The sequence below is a fragment of the Panthera uncia genome, chromosome B1 (genome assembly GCF_023721935.1).
Source record: "Panthera uncia isolate 11264 chromosome B1, Puncia_PCG_1.0, whole genome shotgun sequence".
In the NCBI taxonomy this organism is placed as follows: Eukaryota; Metazoa; Chordata; class Mammalia; order Carnivora; family Felidae; genus Panthera; species Panthera uncia.
The window spans coordinates 1094948-1110302 of NC_064811.1; the positions used below are offsets into that span (position 1 = coordinate 1094948).

The following is a 15355-nucleotide window of genomic DNA, read 5'->3' on the forward strand; positions in this document are numbered from 1 at the left end:
TGTGTGTGTGTGTGTGTGTGTGTGTGTGTGTGTGTGTGTGTGTGTGTGTGTGTGTGTGTGGAACCTCTAGCCTGCATAATCTTTGGATAGAAGATTGGATTTAGGGGTACTTAGATTGTTAGTATGTATTTTGTTGTTCATTTTCAGGTTGCGGCTAAGAAAGAGTCCTGTCCAAATACTGGCAGAGACAAAGACCACCTGTTGAAATACAGTGTTGGCGACTTGGTGTGGTCCAAAGTGTCCGGTTACCCTTGGTGGCCGTGCATGGTCTCTGCTGACCCACTCCTTCACAACTACACCAAACTTAAAGGTATTGTGTTCATGGACTGTTTCTCTTTCTCCTTTTGCACTTAATCTTTCTAATCTCCAAACTTTTTTCTTACCTTTCCTTCAACAGCCCTACTGTGGTGGTTCTTTTTTTGTCTTCCTACTTTAAAAAACTGTGCTAAAGTACACATAACATAAAACTGACCGTCTTAACCACTTTGAAGTGTGCAGCTGAGTGGTATTCAACACGTTCACAGCATTGTACGACCATCTCCAGCGTCCGTGCCAGAGCCCACTCACCTTATGGGTCTGGACCTCTGTGCCCAGTAAACTCTGACCCCCATTCCTGCCCCTCCTGGCCCCTGGCGCCCACCGTTCCATTGTCTGTCTCCTTTTTGTGGTTTTGGTTTGCAGCGCCCTCAGGACTAGTGGTGCTGAGCATCTGTTCACATGCTTATTGGCCATTTGTATGTCCCTGCAGAAGTGTCTGTACTAGCCCTTTGCCCGTATGTGAATCCGATTTTGGTTTTTTTGTTGCTGAATTTACTGTGGTTCGTTTTTGCAACTTTAAAGCTCATACTTGATTGGGATGTAACACATTGCCATTTCTTTTTATATCCAACTCAGACATTTACCTTACCTGATTGAATTAGTATTATTAATTGAGGAGTGGTCGTGGCTTTATGTTGCTTTTCATGTTAATTTATTATCGTTTTAGATATATAATGATTGCTTGTTTCAGCGTGATTTTCAGAAATAGCATTTTTAAAACTTTTTATTTTTTTTCATGTTTATTTTTTGAGTGAAAGAGTGTGAGTTGGGGAGGGGCAGAGAGAGGGAGACACAGAATCCCAAGCAAGCTCCGGGCTGCCCCTGTCAGCACAGAGCCTGATGCGGGGCTCAAACTCACAGACTGCGAGATCGTGACCTACGCCAAAGTTGGATGCTTAACCGACTGAGCCACCCAGGCACCCCTAAAACTGTTTGTTTATTTTTGAGAGAAAGAGAGAAAGAATACAAGTGGGGGAGGTACAGAAAAAGGGGGACAGAGGATCCAAAGTGGGCTCTGTGCTCTCAGCACAATTGACAGGGCTCGAACCCACAAACCGTGAGACCATGACCTGAGCCTAAGTCAGATGCTCAACTGACTGAGCCACCAGGTGCCACCCCAGAAATCGTATTTTATGCTAAGTTTGAGTTATAAAGATGTCCCAGTTTACTTTTTAGGCCTGTGGGGAGAAGGAAAAACCAGAAATGATCTTTGCATCATGAAACTTGGGAATATAAATTATTGCACGGAGCAGTTGGAGAACAGGGTAAGAATACAACGTGTTGATACAGATTAGAGCAGATCCTGACATAAGCAGTAATTGGAGAACTCACAAAACATAAAGACTCTTGTGTTTCTGGAGCGAAAAATGAGTTTGGATGGTTTGAGATTTTTCTGGAAAGTTCTTTTAAGGTTTGACTTGAGTTTGAAGAAGGCGCTAGGTGGTGAGTACAGGGTTGGAGCTAAGCCAGGTAGCACCCCACAGGGCTGTGCACCCTTCCGCAGTGTGGATGACTAGAGCCGGGGGCTGGGCCGGGCGGGCTCCTGGGCTTCCTCGTGCGGTTGTCCGGTCAGCCTCGTGTGGCCTCTGGGCGGGACTCGGGACGCGGCCCCCCTGTTGCCCGGCTGCAGCCCTGGGTGGGGCTGCTGCTCACGCCGGCTGGCCGCTGGGGAAGGGGCATGGGGGCGCCTGCCCGGCCAGCGGACCGGAGTGGGGGGATGGGCTCAGGACGAAGAGGTCCACACTGCGGTGGCAAGTGCCTCCGTCTGAGTTGTGCCCGGCCTGCTGTCCCTGGAGGTGGTTGGCCTCTGCCTTGAGGCTCGGGGACGCGCACCTGCTCAGCACGTGCTGTGGCGGGCCGGCTGCGGTTCCCGCCCCGTGGAGGACTGTCGGCATCCTCAGCTTGCCAGAATTGGTGTGTGTGTGGGGGGGTCTCTTCCACAAGCCTTCGGGGGCCCCAGGATGCACCCCGGAGGCATCTAGACCTGGAGTGTGGAAAGAAGTAGTTGAGACGGAAGCTGGGTGGCCACACAGGTGCAGACGTGTGGCGTTGCTGGACCCTTCTCAGGGCTCAGCCGCCGGCACGGGGCTCAGCCGGCTAGGTGTCCAGCTTGATTTGTCCTCGGGTCGTCCTCTCACTGTCGTGAGCCCCCACGTCAGTCCGGCTCTGCGCTGGGTGTGGGGCCTGCTTGAGGTTCTCTCTCTGTCTCCCCCCCGCCCCTCCCCGCTTCCACTGGATATGTGCGTTCTCGTCCTCTCCCTCCCCACCCCCTGCCCCGGCTTGAGTGCACACGTGCATATTCTCTCTCTCCCTCCTCCTCCTCCTCCTCCTCCTCCTCCTCCTCCTTCTTCTTCTTCTTCTCTCTCTCTCTCTCTCTCTCTCTCTCTCTCTCAAAATAAAGAAACAAGCCGGCCACACAGCAAACTGAAGTAAAAGTCAGTGGGGCCTTCATGGCTTCCACGTCTCTAGTCTGCCTAGCACATCACAAGCAATTTCTTTTTAGTGTCTGGGGATTTCTGCTCTGTTTATGTGAAGCTCCTAGCTTGTCCGACCCTTGTAACTGAAGGAGGCTTTTGAATGTCTCTTTGTTCCAGCTACTGGGATGAATTAACTTTAATTTCATTACATCTTCCCCGATGTAGAGCAAAAGAATTCCCGCAGTCTCCAGCAGCCTGTCCAAATGACGTGCAGACACAGCACGTTTTAATTCATCTCTCACTTCCTCTTTCTTTACTCTTAGAGCCTTCACTCCGGCCCAGGATTTTTACTCTTTTGCCTACAACATTGGAGCATTCTTCTTCCAGCTGAGGCATGGGTCTGGAGTTAGCCTGCCGGGGCCCCGCTCAGCAATATGGTCTGGTAATGAACCACTTAATTTAAGCCCCCGTTTCCCTCTGTATGAAAACGGAGGGTAATGATACCAGCCCTTGTTCGGGAAAGTCTTAGCGTGGTGAGTAGTGGGCCTTCAGAATCAGGGCTCTTTCTTGACAACGTTCCTGTTTGGCCAGTTGTTCTCCCCTGCGCGGCCCTACTTTTGGGTCATTTAATTTAAGGAATTTTGTGCCATTCTTAGTCCCTTGACGTCCCCAGACGTGGCCTGGCTTTTACAGCAGTGCTGAAGAGTCACACTTGAGTTCCATCTTGTCTTTGTTTGTTTTGTGGAATGTTTTATTTATTGTTTGCTTGCTTTTTTTTTTATTAAAAGAATTAAAAATTTTTTTTTAACGTTTATTTATTTTGAGAGAGAGAGAAAGCAAGCATGAGTGGGGGAAGGGCAGAGAGAGAGGAAGACACAGAGTCCAAAGCAGGCTCCAGGCTCCAAGCTGTCAGCCCAGAGCCTGACGCGGGGCTTGAACCCACAAACTGTGAGATTGTGACCTGAGCTGAAGTTGGACGCTTAACTGACTGAGCCCCCCAGGCGTCCCTGCTTGCTCGTCTTCTATTTAAAAACGTTCCGAGCATATAGTTCAAAGTGGGACGGTATGCTGGCCACCCGTGCACCCTCACCTGTGTTTGTGAACTTTAGATGTTTCTTTTGACCTGTTCCATCTCTCTCTGTCTGTGAACACTCTCTCTCTGCCAGCCCGCGGGAACGTAGGCGCAGGCCTCCTGGTGCCTCACCTGTACACGTCAGCGGGGTCTTCTGAGGACAGGGACCGCTTCCCGCCCAGCTCAGCACCAGCTACATGCAGGGGAGCCCTCCAGCAGTGACACGACGGCCCTTGGGTGGACTTCCCCAGGATTTTCCCTGTGCCTGTGTTTTTCCTTCCCTCGGGATTGGATAGGGTGCCTGCGTTGCACCAGCTGGCCCGGCTCCTCAGGCCCCCGCGGTCCAGCACAGCGCTCTGTGCCCCCAGCCCCGTTCTTAACTCTGCTGCCGTGTCGTGATCAGACTCAGGAGTCCCGTGTAGGTGTTGAGGGAGGGGGCTTATGTGGGGCCCGTCACCAAGTACCTGCTCCTCGCAGCGCGTTCCTCCAGGAGTTGTTTGGGGACACAGGGGAGGGGGCGCTCACGATTACAAGCAGATCACCTTGGGAAGAGCGGTACTGTGCTTTTGAAAAGTAGTTCAGAAGGAGGAGGGCCCAGGTGAACGCCCTGCCCTCCTGCCAGCTGATAGGAGGCTCACATGACCTCTGAAAGGAAAAGGGGTCAGAGGAAACCATGAGGACACGTGTCCTGGTGGAATTGCTTCGGGAGCTCTTGGTGTCTGCTGTCCCACTTCTCGGTCGCTGGTGGCCGACAGAGCTCTCCAGTGGAAAGGTGCAGTCCTTTTTTGTCACTAGTGAGTGCCCCGTGGCCATGCGTGGGCACCACGTCCCCCCGCCAGCCCTTCCCCACGCCCTCCCCACTCCTTTATGACCCACCGGCTGAGCAAATGTACCTGCCTGTTTTTATCCTGCTTCCTCCTGTGTTTAATTAAGTGGCATTTTTCTGTGAAGATGAGCTTCTTCGTAAACACTTAGTTATGTATTACAGTCCTCACTCTTTAATGCCCTCGTTGTCCCAGATTTAACCAGCAGAAGTCCCATTAAGTCCCTTTCAGCTGTGTCCTTTTGATGTGTCTCAGTGAGCCCGTGAGGGCTTCCTTGCGGAGACCCCCAAGACGCTGCATGCACACTTACACTCTGCCGTGTCCGCCATTTCCTGGGAGGGAAGCTGGGTCCTTTAGAAGACGGCGGTGTGTGGAAGCCCACGTGTGGGCACTGCTTGTGTTCATGGCTGTGGGAGACCGAGAATTCACCAGGGATGTGTGAGGTAGGTCTCCAGGCAGGACACGGAGACCTGGCTGCAGGTGGAACTTTGGGGTCCGTTTATGGTTTCTGAACACTTGGCATGCAGCAGCCCCTGGTGGGGTGACATGGTGAGTGATGGGCAAGCTTTGGGGGCTCAGGCATCCTCACTGGGGCAGGACAGGGACCCGAAGGAAGGATGGCTTCTGGCATGGCGCTGGCTGAGCATGGGGATCTTTTCCCTGTGAGGCGCAACTCCCTCACCCTACCCCTACCCCACCCCAAGTTTTCTCTTTTTTTTGCGTAGGCGTACTTTTTTTTTTTTTTTTTCTACTTATCACACTTGGATTTATAGTTGTGGTTGAATCTGGATCTTAGTAATATACTCAGATTTAAAAACCTGATGTTCAACATTCATGCGGACGAGAATACAACTCCTAGACCACAGCTCAATCCAGGCTCCTTTGAAAGTGTACATTCCCTTTGAGAAGCTAAGTTAATGAAAGTCTTAATAGCATGTTTGTAACAGGGGCGCCTGGGGGGCTCAGCCGGTTGAGTGTCGCCATTCTTGATTTCGGCTCAGGTCATGATCTCACGGTTCCTGGGATCGAGCCCCGATTCGGGCTCTCTGCTGACAGTGTGGAGCCTTCATGGGATTCTCTCTCTCCCTCTGTCTCTGCCCCTCCCCTGCTCACACTCTGTCTCGAAATAAATAAATAAACAAACGTTAAGACAGCATTTTTGTGATACGCAGTAGCAGGACTTGTCTGGCCTGTTATTTACCAGGGTATCTTAGATGGATGAGCAGCTTTGAGGCCTGACTCAAGTTGGAAACAGAAGATAAATGTAGGTTTTTAGATGCTACACTATGAAGAGAACGATTCTCTTGCACCTGAGAGCTTCACCGTGTCCAGGGTACGCCCGTATGGCACTAGTCTCCTCATCAGATAACTGCCGTCTGGAGTCCAGTCATTTTCTGTTGTGGAAAAAATTTTTGTCACATTTTCTGTTACGGAAGGTCACCCTCATTGCTTTATTTCTAAATTCCAGCATTTTCAAAAAATATGATAGGTAATCTGGCCTTCTCATATCTTGGGTTATCATATCGCTTCATAGTATGATCTCCTTACTGATTTTTTCTTCTTGGCTTATTCTTTCAGTTACCAAGAGAGGTGTGTTAAAATAATCGACTGATAGCCAACCTGCCTTCTTCTGGTGGCAGTTTTTTGTCAGTGTCTGCTTTCCCTGTTTTGGTGCTCTAGTGCCCTCCAGGGACTAAACTAGGAAATTCAGGCATGGTGATGCTTGTCCTTTATTTTCTGTGGAACTCTGTGGTGTCATGTCCTTGTGATTTTGTCCCTGTTCTCTATTCTTGCTTCTGTAGACACTTGTCTGCATTTTTTTTTTTTTTAATTGCTGCTCTTCCTGCCTGGAGCTTCAGCTGCAAAGCAGCCTTGTTTCTTTGTGGGGTCCATTCTGCATGCATGGGTGACTGCTGTCAACTCAAAGGATTCACAGAATCTGGAGAGATTCTTGGCTCATTCTAGCTCATTCTAGCCCAGAGGGTCACCTAGCCCAGAGGGTCACCTAGCCCAGAGGGTCTAGCCAGAGGGTCACCTTGAGTCCAATGGGCCATGATGGGGACAAAAGGATTGTAGTGCAAAATTAGGTACCTGGGTTATTGGTGGAGGATAGGTTCTTTTAGAAGGTTGTGTGGGTAGGGGGAGTCAATGACAAGTGTTTTCATACTGAACATGACTGATGAACATCAGAAATCACAGGAAGAAATAATTACTAATAAATGGTGGGACAACTGGTTAATTATGTGGTAAAATAAAACACTGAGATATTCACCTCTTGAAGCAGTGAAATTCATATGGATTAAAGAAACCCACAAAACTAGGAAAACAACTGGGTTATATTGCTACCAAATTTCTAGACAGGAAAGAACTTCAAAACTAATTATATTTATTTTACAAACCTGGGATCAGACTATAGTATTTTTCTCTGCTTTTTTTTTTTTTTCACTTTATCTGTAAGGAGTATTTTTTTGTGTAATTAACTATTGATAGAAAATAATGTAAGTTCATATTGTTTCATTATATGCACTGTAACAGACCTTCTTTGTCATGCGAATGGTGTGACATATGCCTATAGTCATTTTCGTGACCAAGGAAAGTTCTTTCAAAGTATTAAAGTAATGGAAGAAATCACAAATCTCTTAACATAGCTTTTAATCTCACCTATTGTAAAATCAAAGTGTACATACTTAAAAAAAATTTTTTTTAATGTTCATTTTTTTGAGAGAGACAGAGCATGGTGGGGGAGAGGCGCGCGCACACACACACACACACACACACACACACACACACACACACACAGAATCTGAAGCAGGCCCCAAGCTCTGAGCTACCAGCACAGAGCCTGACACAGGGGTTGAACCCACAAACTGGGAGACCATGACCTGAGCCAAAGTCAGACACTTAACCAACTGAGCCATCCACATACCCCAAAGAAGTGTGCACATTTAACAAACAAATCAAATTCTATTGAGAGTTTAATAGTGAAAAATAGTCCAGTCTCCTCCTTAGGGCTAATGTATTTTTAACACTTCCAACATTTTCTTCTAGTTTTAACTACTTTTATTTTTTTTTAAAGACTTTATTATTTTTTTCAGAGCAGTTTTAGGTTCACAGAAGAATTAAGGTACAGATAGTACACCCACATACATGCACAGCCTCCCTTCCCATCAACATCTTCCACCAGAGTGGTACATTTGTTATAATCAATGAACCTACAGTGATACATCAATCACCCTAAGTCTGTAGATTAAATTAGGTTCCTACTTGGTGTTGTGTATTCTATGGGTTTGGACAAATGTGTAACGACCTATATCCATCATTATAGTATCATTCAGAATAGTTACACTGCCCTGAAGAACCTCTGTGCTCTGCCTATTCATCTCTCCTTCCCTCTGAACCTCCAGCAAACACTGATCTTTTTACTGTCTCCATAGTTTTGCTGTTTTCAGAATGTTGTATAGTTGGATTAACTACTATTCAAAAAATTTTTTTTAAACATTTATTCATTTTTGAAACAGAAACAGAATGTGAGTGGTGGAGGGGTAGGGAGAGAGGGGGAGGCACAGAATCTGAAACAGGCTCCAGGCTGTGAGCTGTCAGCACAGAGCCCGATGCGGGGCTTGAACCCGCTAACCATCAGATCATGACCTGAGCTGAAGTCACATGCTTAACTGACTGAGCCACCCAGACTCCCGATTAACTACCATTTTTGATTTATCATTTAGATATTTTCTGTTGATTTTCTATTATGGAAAGTGATCCCTTCCATTATTTCTTATTTCTTTTCATCCTCTGCATATAATTAACTTGCTGTTTTTATTACATCAAACATAAATGTTCACATAATTTTGACTGTGTAAATATCATTGAGTGAAAAGAGAAGTGTGTTCTATAATTGCATTTTCTTTCTTATACAACCTTTTTTTCCCCTGGAGTTAATTATTGCCTTTGTTTTGTTTTGTTTTGTTTTGTTTTGTTTTGTTTTGTTTGAAAAAGTAGGCTCTTATGCCCAATATGGAGCTTGAACCTATACTCCGAGATCAAGAGTCACATACTCCACTGACTGAGCCAGCCAGGCACTGCTGCTTTTACTTTTAAATCCTGTGCTTTGCTGTCTATACAGCCTTATTTATTTTTCTGTCCCTGAAACTCCTCCTTTTATATAGATTTTTCTGTTGGGGGGAAAATGTGAAAACCTGTGTTTGCCATTTTCCTTTTCTGCTCCCTGGATCTCATTTTTTAACCGTCCTTCCTTGCTGCTCAGATTTTCTTTTGCTATGGAAGTGTTCTTTTTTCTCATCTTTTCTTCCCCTGGAGCTCTGTGCTAGAATTTTCCATTTTCCTGCTTCAGTCTGGACTGCCAGCACTCTTTTAACCTTTTGCGTTATAGTAATCTTAGACTTCTTAAAGATGCTTTCCTGAGTTACGTGCATTGTTCTGTGTGGTTCCACACTGTGCTTTTGGTCAGTTTTCCTTTTTTGCTGGAATATATTTTTGGTATTGTAAGAAAGTGTGTATGGGTTGTAAATTTGTGGTTCATAGGATGCTATTTCTCTATCTTCACATTTGATTGATGGTTTGGCTCAACGTAGAATTTTATGTTGAAAATAATTCTTTTCAGAATTTTGAAGGTATTACATGATTTCCTTCTAGCATCCAGAATTGTTCTTGAAGTACTATTACACTTTTCCATTAACATGGAAGCTGTCTTCCTTCAACGGCTTAAATGTCACAAAGATGTACCTTGGTGTGGGTATTGGATGAGACACTTAGAATTGTTTTAGTTCTGAGACGTGGTCTTGTGTTGTTAATTCTTTGACAACTTTCTCTGTTTCTCTCTCTAGAAGGACAGTTACTTGAGTATGGTCCTTCCTGGATTGATCCTATAGGTTTCTTACAGGAGTAGATATTTTTCATCTTAATCTTCTTCTTTCTGGGAGATTTCTTAACATACCTTCCAAGCTTTCTTAATGATTTTATTTTTTCATAATTGTATTTTAAAGTTTCTGATAGCTCTTTTTGTTTTCTTTACATAGCAAACTAGAGATTTTCTTTGTCAGGTGTCCTCTCTTCCTGGCATGGTGTGTGTGTGTGTGTGTGTGTGTGTGTGGCCCTGCAGAGATTGCTTATTTTTGTGTATCTTGGGCTTGTTTATGCTAGAGGCTTCCCTGGGTCCCGGGCGTCCTGGATGCTGTGTTTGCGTTTGAGAGAGCGCCACTTAGAGCTGCTGCAGCCCGTGTGTGGGGAGACGGACAGCTTATCTTAGAGGGTCCAGCTGGCCATCGGCCACTCAGTTGGGGGGATCTCCAAAAGACTCAATGGAGACATTTTTCCTCTGGATGTGTTGGTTCTGTAGAAAGTGTTCTTGGATTTCTTTTGGCCAACGTTCTCTGTGAAGGAACAGGGCCTGGCGGTCCTCCCACGGAGATCCCCCTTTCTCCCTCCACTTGGCACAGAGGTCTGACCTTTTAACCAGCTTGCTTGTTTTCAGCCTCACTCTTGTTCAGCCAAATATGGCATTTTGGGATCCTCTCTTGGATTTTGGGCTCAAGTGTCTCTTTCCTTACCCATCTCCCTTCTGGCTGCACTGTAGGATGTGGCTTTTTCCTTTCTGCTAAGAGGAACAGCAGTGGACATCTGAGGGGTTACCCTGTGGCCTCATGGCTGCCCTCAGAGGTCATTGGTACCCTGATTCCCCCTCTGAGCATTGTGAGTGAGTAGCCGGCCCAAGGTTGCCCAGCTGGTAGGTGATGGGGTTGGGATTTGAACCCGGGCCATCTGACACCAGTCTGTATCCCATTCATTGCTGCCTAGTACCCTCTCTGTTGAATGGCCCTTTTGCTGATGTCCTCTCTTACTTTCTTTATTTGGTAATCTTTTTAAGTGGATCTTGACGGAGGAGATAAAGGAGAGCATTTATTTACTTTCTTTCCTAGTCAAATTTGAATCTTACCTGAGTCCCTCATAAATGTGTTTCCTTTCTCTTTGACATGGAGCTTGGTGGGGTAAAAAGAGTAGGACTTTTTTTGAGGTTAACAGACTGAAACAGAACCAAATAAAACAACTTCAAAGCAGCTTCCAACTTCATATCACTAATTATTAATAGACTTGCCTAATTTGATCCCAAATTCTAACTTTCAAGTTCTAACATTTTATTTTAAAAACTAGGTCAGAAAAAGAGTGCACGCCAGTATCACGTACAATTCTTTGGTGATGCCCCAGAAAGAGCTTGGATATTTGAGAAGAGCCTTGTAGCTTTTGAAGGAGAAGGACAGTTTGAAAAATTATGCCAGGAAAGTGCCAAGCAGGCACCCACGAAAGCTGAGAAAATTAAGGTGATAGATGTTCCTTAAGTATAATTTTAGACCAAAATAATTTTTACTCTTAATTTTTACCTTATTTTGAAACTATGGTTGCTTGATATATTATAATGATTTCTGTCTATCATTGTTTGATTTTGCCCAAGTATGCTGTGTTACAGAATACGACAAGTGTCCTTAGAGACCTAGTTTATTCGTTTTACTCATTGGATGATAATCAGATAATTTCTTTTATAATTTTTATTTTTCTTTGTATACATAAAAATACATGAAATGTTATCTATAATATATACTATGTAGTGCATATGTTACATTAGTTAAATGGGATTGGAATTGGTTTAAAGAAACAGTTATTACATTGGGCTGAATTCTGTCTAAACCTTCAAGTAAATTGGTTTTTATAGCTTTTGATTTCTAAATTTGTCTGGAATTCTAAAAATATTCTTCTTTAAAGTGGGTTAACTTTTTTGTTTGTATAATGAAATTTACAGTGTCTTATGTTTCTCTTTTCAGCTGTTGAAACCTATTTCAGGGAAATTGAGGGCCCAGTGGGAAACGGGCATCGTTCAAGCAGAAGAAGCTGCAAGCATGTCGGTGGAGGAGCGGAAGGCCAAGTTCACTTTCCTCTACGTGGGGGAGCGGCTTCACCTCAACCCTCACGTAGCTAAGGAGGCAGGCATTTCTGTGGAGGCTCCGCCTCTGGGACCCATGGTAGAGCCCTCAGGAGTCCCCGAGGAAGCTGCTGCTGACCCCGAGTCCATGCGAGAAGAGGGCGTTCCCGTCAAGAGAAGGCGGAGAGTGAAGCTGTCTAGCTCTGCCGAAAACCGAGCGGGTGACCCTGGGACAGTACAGAGTACTCCTCAAAAGATGGCAGAGGCCGACCCCAAGAGAGGAGTCGGGTCTCCTCCTGGGAGGAAGAAGGCCACGGCCTCCGCTCCACGAAGCAGGAAGGGAGATGCGGCATCCCAGTTTCTGGTCTTCTGTCAGAAGCACAGGGATGAGGTCGGTACTGTGCCGGGTTCTCAGTTGGGCGTTTATTCTGGGGGTTCCTGAGTTTGGGGAACATCCTTTCAGCGCAGTCCTTCCGTTCCGCGGTGCTCTCAGCACGGTCTGTAGTGAGCTTTGCAGAGGTTTGAGCTGTAATACGTGAGCGTTAGGGAACCGCCACTTTCGTCCTGGAGGGTGGAGATGCTTGCCTGTGTGCTCTGGGCTACTAGAACGTCCCTCCCGTTGCGGATGAGGAGACAGCAGGGACAGAAATATATCGATAGGGCAAGCGTTGGAACACTTTTCTTGATCACCTTCCTAGAATGCGGCATCGGTTAGTACATGGTGATAAGGCTTGGTTGTAAAGAGCTGAAGGGATTAGGCCCCCGGCCTTGGTTATGTTCGATATTACGTGTAGTGATACACGGGTTGGGAGGGGCTTTCCTTAGGAACAGAAAGGCGTAATGGGAGAAAATCGAGTGTGTGACTCACTGTGTTGCAGAATCAATGATCCACTCGGTAGACGGAGAAAAGGCATTTGATAGAATTCATTGCTCTTTGATACGAAGTTAGCAAGCCGGGATTAGAAGGTGACTTCCTTAATCTGTGGAAGGGTATCAATCAGAAGCTTTCGGCAAGCATCACACTTACTAATGAAACATTAGAAACATTCTCTTTAAAACTGTGAATAAGACAAAAATGCCTTTCTTTACCACTTACATTAAGTGTTGTAGTGAAAATACTAGCCAGTATAGTAAGATAAGGATAACGAATAAAAAAGGCATAGTTGTAAAGGAAGAAATAAAGCTGTCATTGTTTGTAGAGGTCTGTGTAGAAAACTTCAGAGAATCTACAGGGGCGCCTGAGAGGTTGTCGGTTAAGCATCCGACTTTGGCTCAGGTCATGATCTCACAGCTTGTGAGTTTGAGCCCCACGTTGGGCTCTGTGCTGTCAGCTCAGAGCCCACTTCAGATGCCCCTCTCCCCGCCCCGGGTGCCACCGAGGTGGAGTAGCACGCACATGTGCGTGCTCTCTCTCTCAAAAATCTAAAAAAATATTTAAAAAAGAAAATCTTCAGAATTGATAAAAGTTCACTAGGACCGGTATACAAGAACAGTAACAAAGAGGAAATCAACATAAGACACATACCATTTGAGGCACCTGGCTGGCTCAGTTGGTGGGGCGTGCGACCCTTGATCTTGGGCTGTGAGTTTGAGCCCCACGTTGGTTGTAGAGATTACTTAAAAATAAAATCTTACCAAAAAAAAAGATACCACTTATGACAGCAACAAAAATATAAGGTATCAAGAAATAAATACAACACACCCCTTTGTTTATAGCAGCATTATAGCAGCATTAACAACAGCCAAAGTGCAGAGAGAGCCCAAATGATGAACAGGTAAAGGAGATGTGATGTATGTATACAATGGAATGCCACTCAGCCATCAAAAAGAAGGAAATCTTGCCAAATGCGATGATGTGGATGGAGCTAGAGGGCATTATGCTAAGCAAAATCAGTCGGTCTGGGAAAGACAGATACCACGTGATTTCACTCCTATGTGGAATTTAAGAAGCAAAACAGATGGACACGTGGGAAGGGAGGGGAGAGAGGGAAACAAACCACAGGAGACTGTAAGGACAGGAAGCACACGGAGGGTGACAGAGGGAAGTGGGTGGGGGGTGGGCTCGATGGGGGATGGGTACCACGGAGGGCGCCTGCTGGGATGAGCACTGGGCGTTGTGCGGAGGTGACGAGACACTGGATTCTCCTGGAACCGACGTCACACTACATATGTTAACTAAGAATCATAAATAAAAATTTGAAGGAAAAAAAGAAAATATAACAAAATATGTATGACTTTGGGAAAAATAACTCTTGGTATTTTAGCAGACCTGAATAAATACACACATTAATATATAGGAAGGTTCCGTATTCTGAAGTTGAGGTTGTCAATTTACCTTATGTTAAACTATAAATTCCATATAATCCCGATACAACTCCCAGTAGGAATTTGTTGGCACTTTGTAAGTGGGTGATGAGTAGCCACGTTGAGGAGAAGCCCGGCCTGAGGACTTGCCCACCACACAGGAGGTTCTGTTGCTGGGGGCAGTGGCGTCGGCCGGGGATGTTCAGGGCAGCGGCCGCACCCAGAGAAGAACCTGGAAGCAGATGGGGAAGGGGCGCGGGCAGCTGGACAGTCTGGACGGGCGCCAGGACCGCCCAGGGCTTTCAGAACTCAGCCACTGCGCGACAACTTTGTCCTTGGGGAGAGGGGAGGATTTCTTAAGCCAAACCGATCACAGGCCCCTGAGGAGCTACGTTAAAATGAAAGTTTATGTGACAGGGACACCGGGAACAAAACGAAAGGACAAACTGGGTACGGAGCTCAGACCATTCTGAAGGCTGCGAAAATGGCAATTTCTAGAAGAGCCTGGGCAGCCAGTGCATCCACAGAGAGAGGTCACTCTGCCTCGCTGGCAGCCAGGGAACCACAGAGGACTGTCCGCGGCTGCCGGGTGAGCGCCCCAGCCCCGCGCCTCGGGAAGGACGGGCAGAGAGAGCCCCATCGTTCTTCACACTTGGTTTCCAGAGAAATTTGGTGACGTATCGCGGAATTGAAGATGCGTGTTTTTTTGTTTTTGTGTTTTTTTAAAGTTTTTATCTTAAAAATTTACTTTTTCATTCATTTGAGTAATTCTACACCCAACGTGGGGCTTGAACTCACAATCCTGAGATCAAGAATCACATGCTTCTCCAACTGAGCCAGCCTGGTGCCCCGAAGATGCATGTTTTTTCTGTCTTGTAAGGTCACTCCCGGGTACTGACCCTGCAGAAGGTGGCCCACGTGCCCAAGGAGGTGGCATGGTGTTTGCAACTGAAAGGTGGTTAAGGGAGGGGCAGGGCTCGTGTGTTCCTGTGGCCGACTCGGGGCGGCGGCGAAGGGGCCGCCGCCAGTCCAGCAGGAGGCCGTCGGCCGAAGGATGTGCAGATCCCGTCACTTGTGGGAAGTGTGAAAAGTGCAGCGCACCCCCCGTTTTACCCCCCCCCCCCATCTGCCTCATCTGTCCCCGAAGAGCAGCGTCCCGGAGCGGAGAAGTCTGCCCAGGGAGGAGCCGCGGCCTCTGTCGGACTGGAAGCGGTACGGGGCGCGGAGCGGCGCGGACGGTCCCCGCCGGGCCCCCGTTGTGGCTGCCGCGCAGCTGCGTGCTCTGGGAAGCAGGGCAGGGCTCTCGACCCGAGCCAGCCAGCCAGCCAGCCAGCCACACTCCCGTCTGTTTGTCCCTGGCCTCTCCGCGCATCTGAAATTACGAGAGAAAAGCGGGTGCCTGAGGATTCAAACCGCTTTCCCGAGACCACCCTTTCCGCCTTTGGGGACCCATCCTGCTCTCAGGATGGCCTTTCTAGTACCAAGGAAA

General features: G+C 46.9%; 1 protein-coding gene and 1 long non-coding RNA gene across 3 annotated transcripts in view; one reads left to right on the plus strand and one right to left on the minus strand.

Annotated features, from left to right (window-relative positions):
* The window catches only part of LOC125922558 (uncharacterized), a 92470-nt gene that overhangs the window by 39368 nt on the left and 37747 nt on the right, over positions 1-15355 (minus strand). The window lies entirely within an intron of this gene.
* NSD2 (nuclear receptor binding SET domain protein 2) overlaps positions 1-15355 on the plus strand; it is a 77433-nt gene that overhangs the window by 20748 nt on the left and 41330 nt on the right. For both annotated transcript variants that reach the window (XM_049630159.1, XM_049630160.1), the window contains 3 exons: positions 148-310; positions 10800-10966; positions 11465-11953. In XM_049630159.1, coding sequence (XP_049486116.1) covers positions 148-310; positions 10800-10966; positions 11465-11953 — 819 coding nt within the window. The remainder of the gene's footprint in view (positions 1-147; positions 311-10799; positions 10967-11464; positions 11954-15355) is intronic.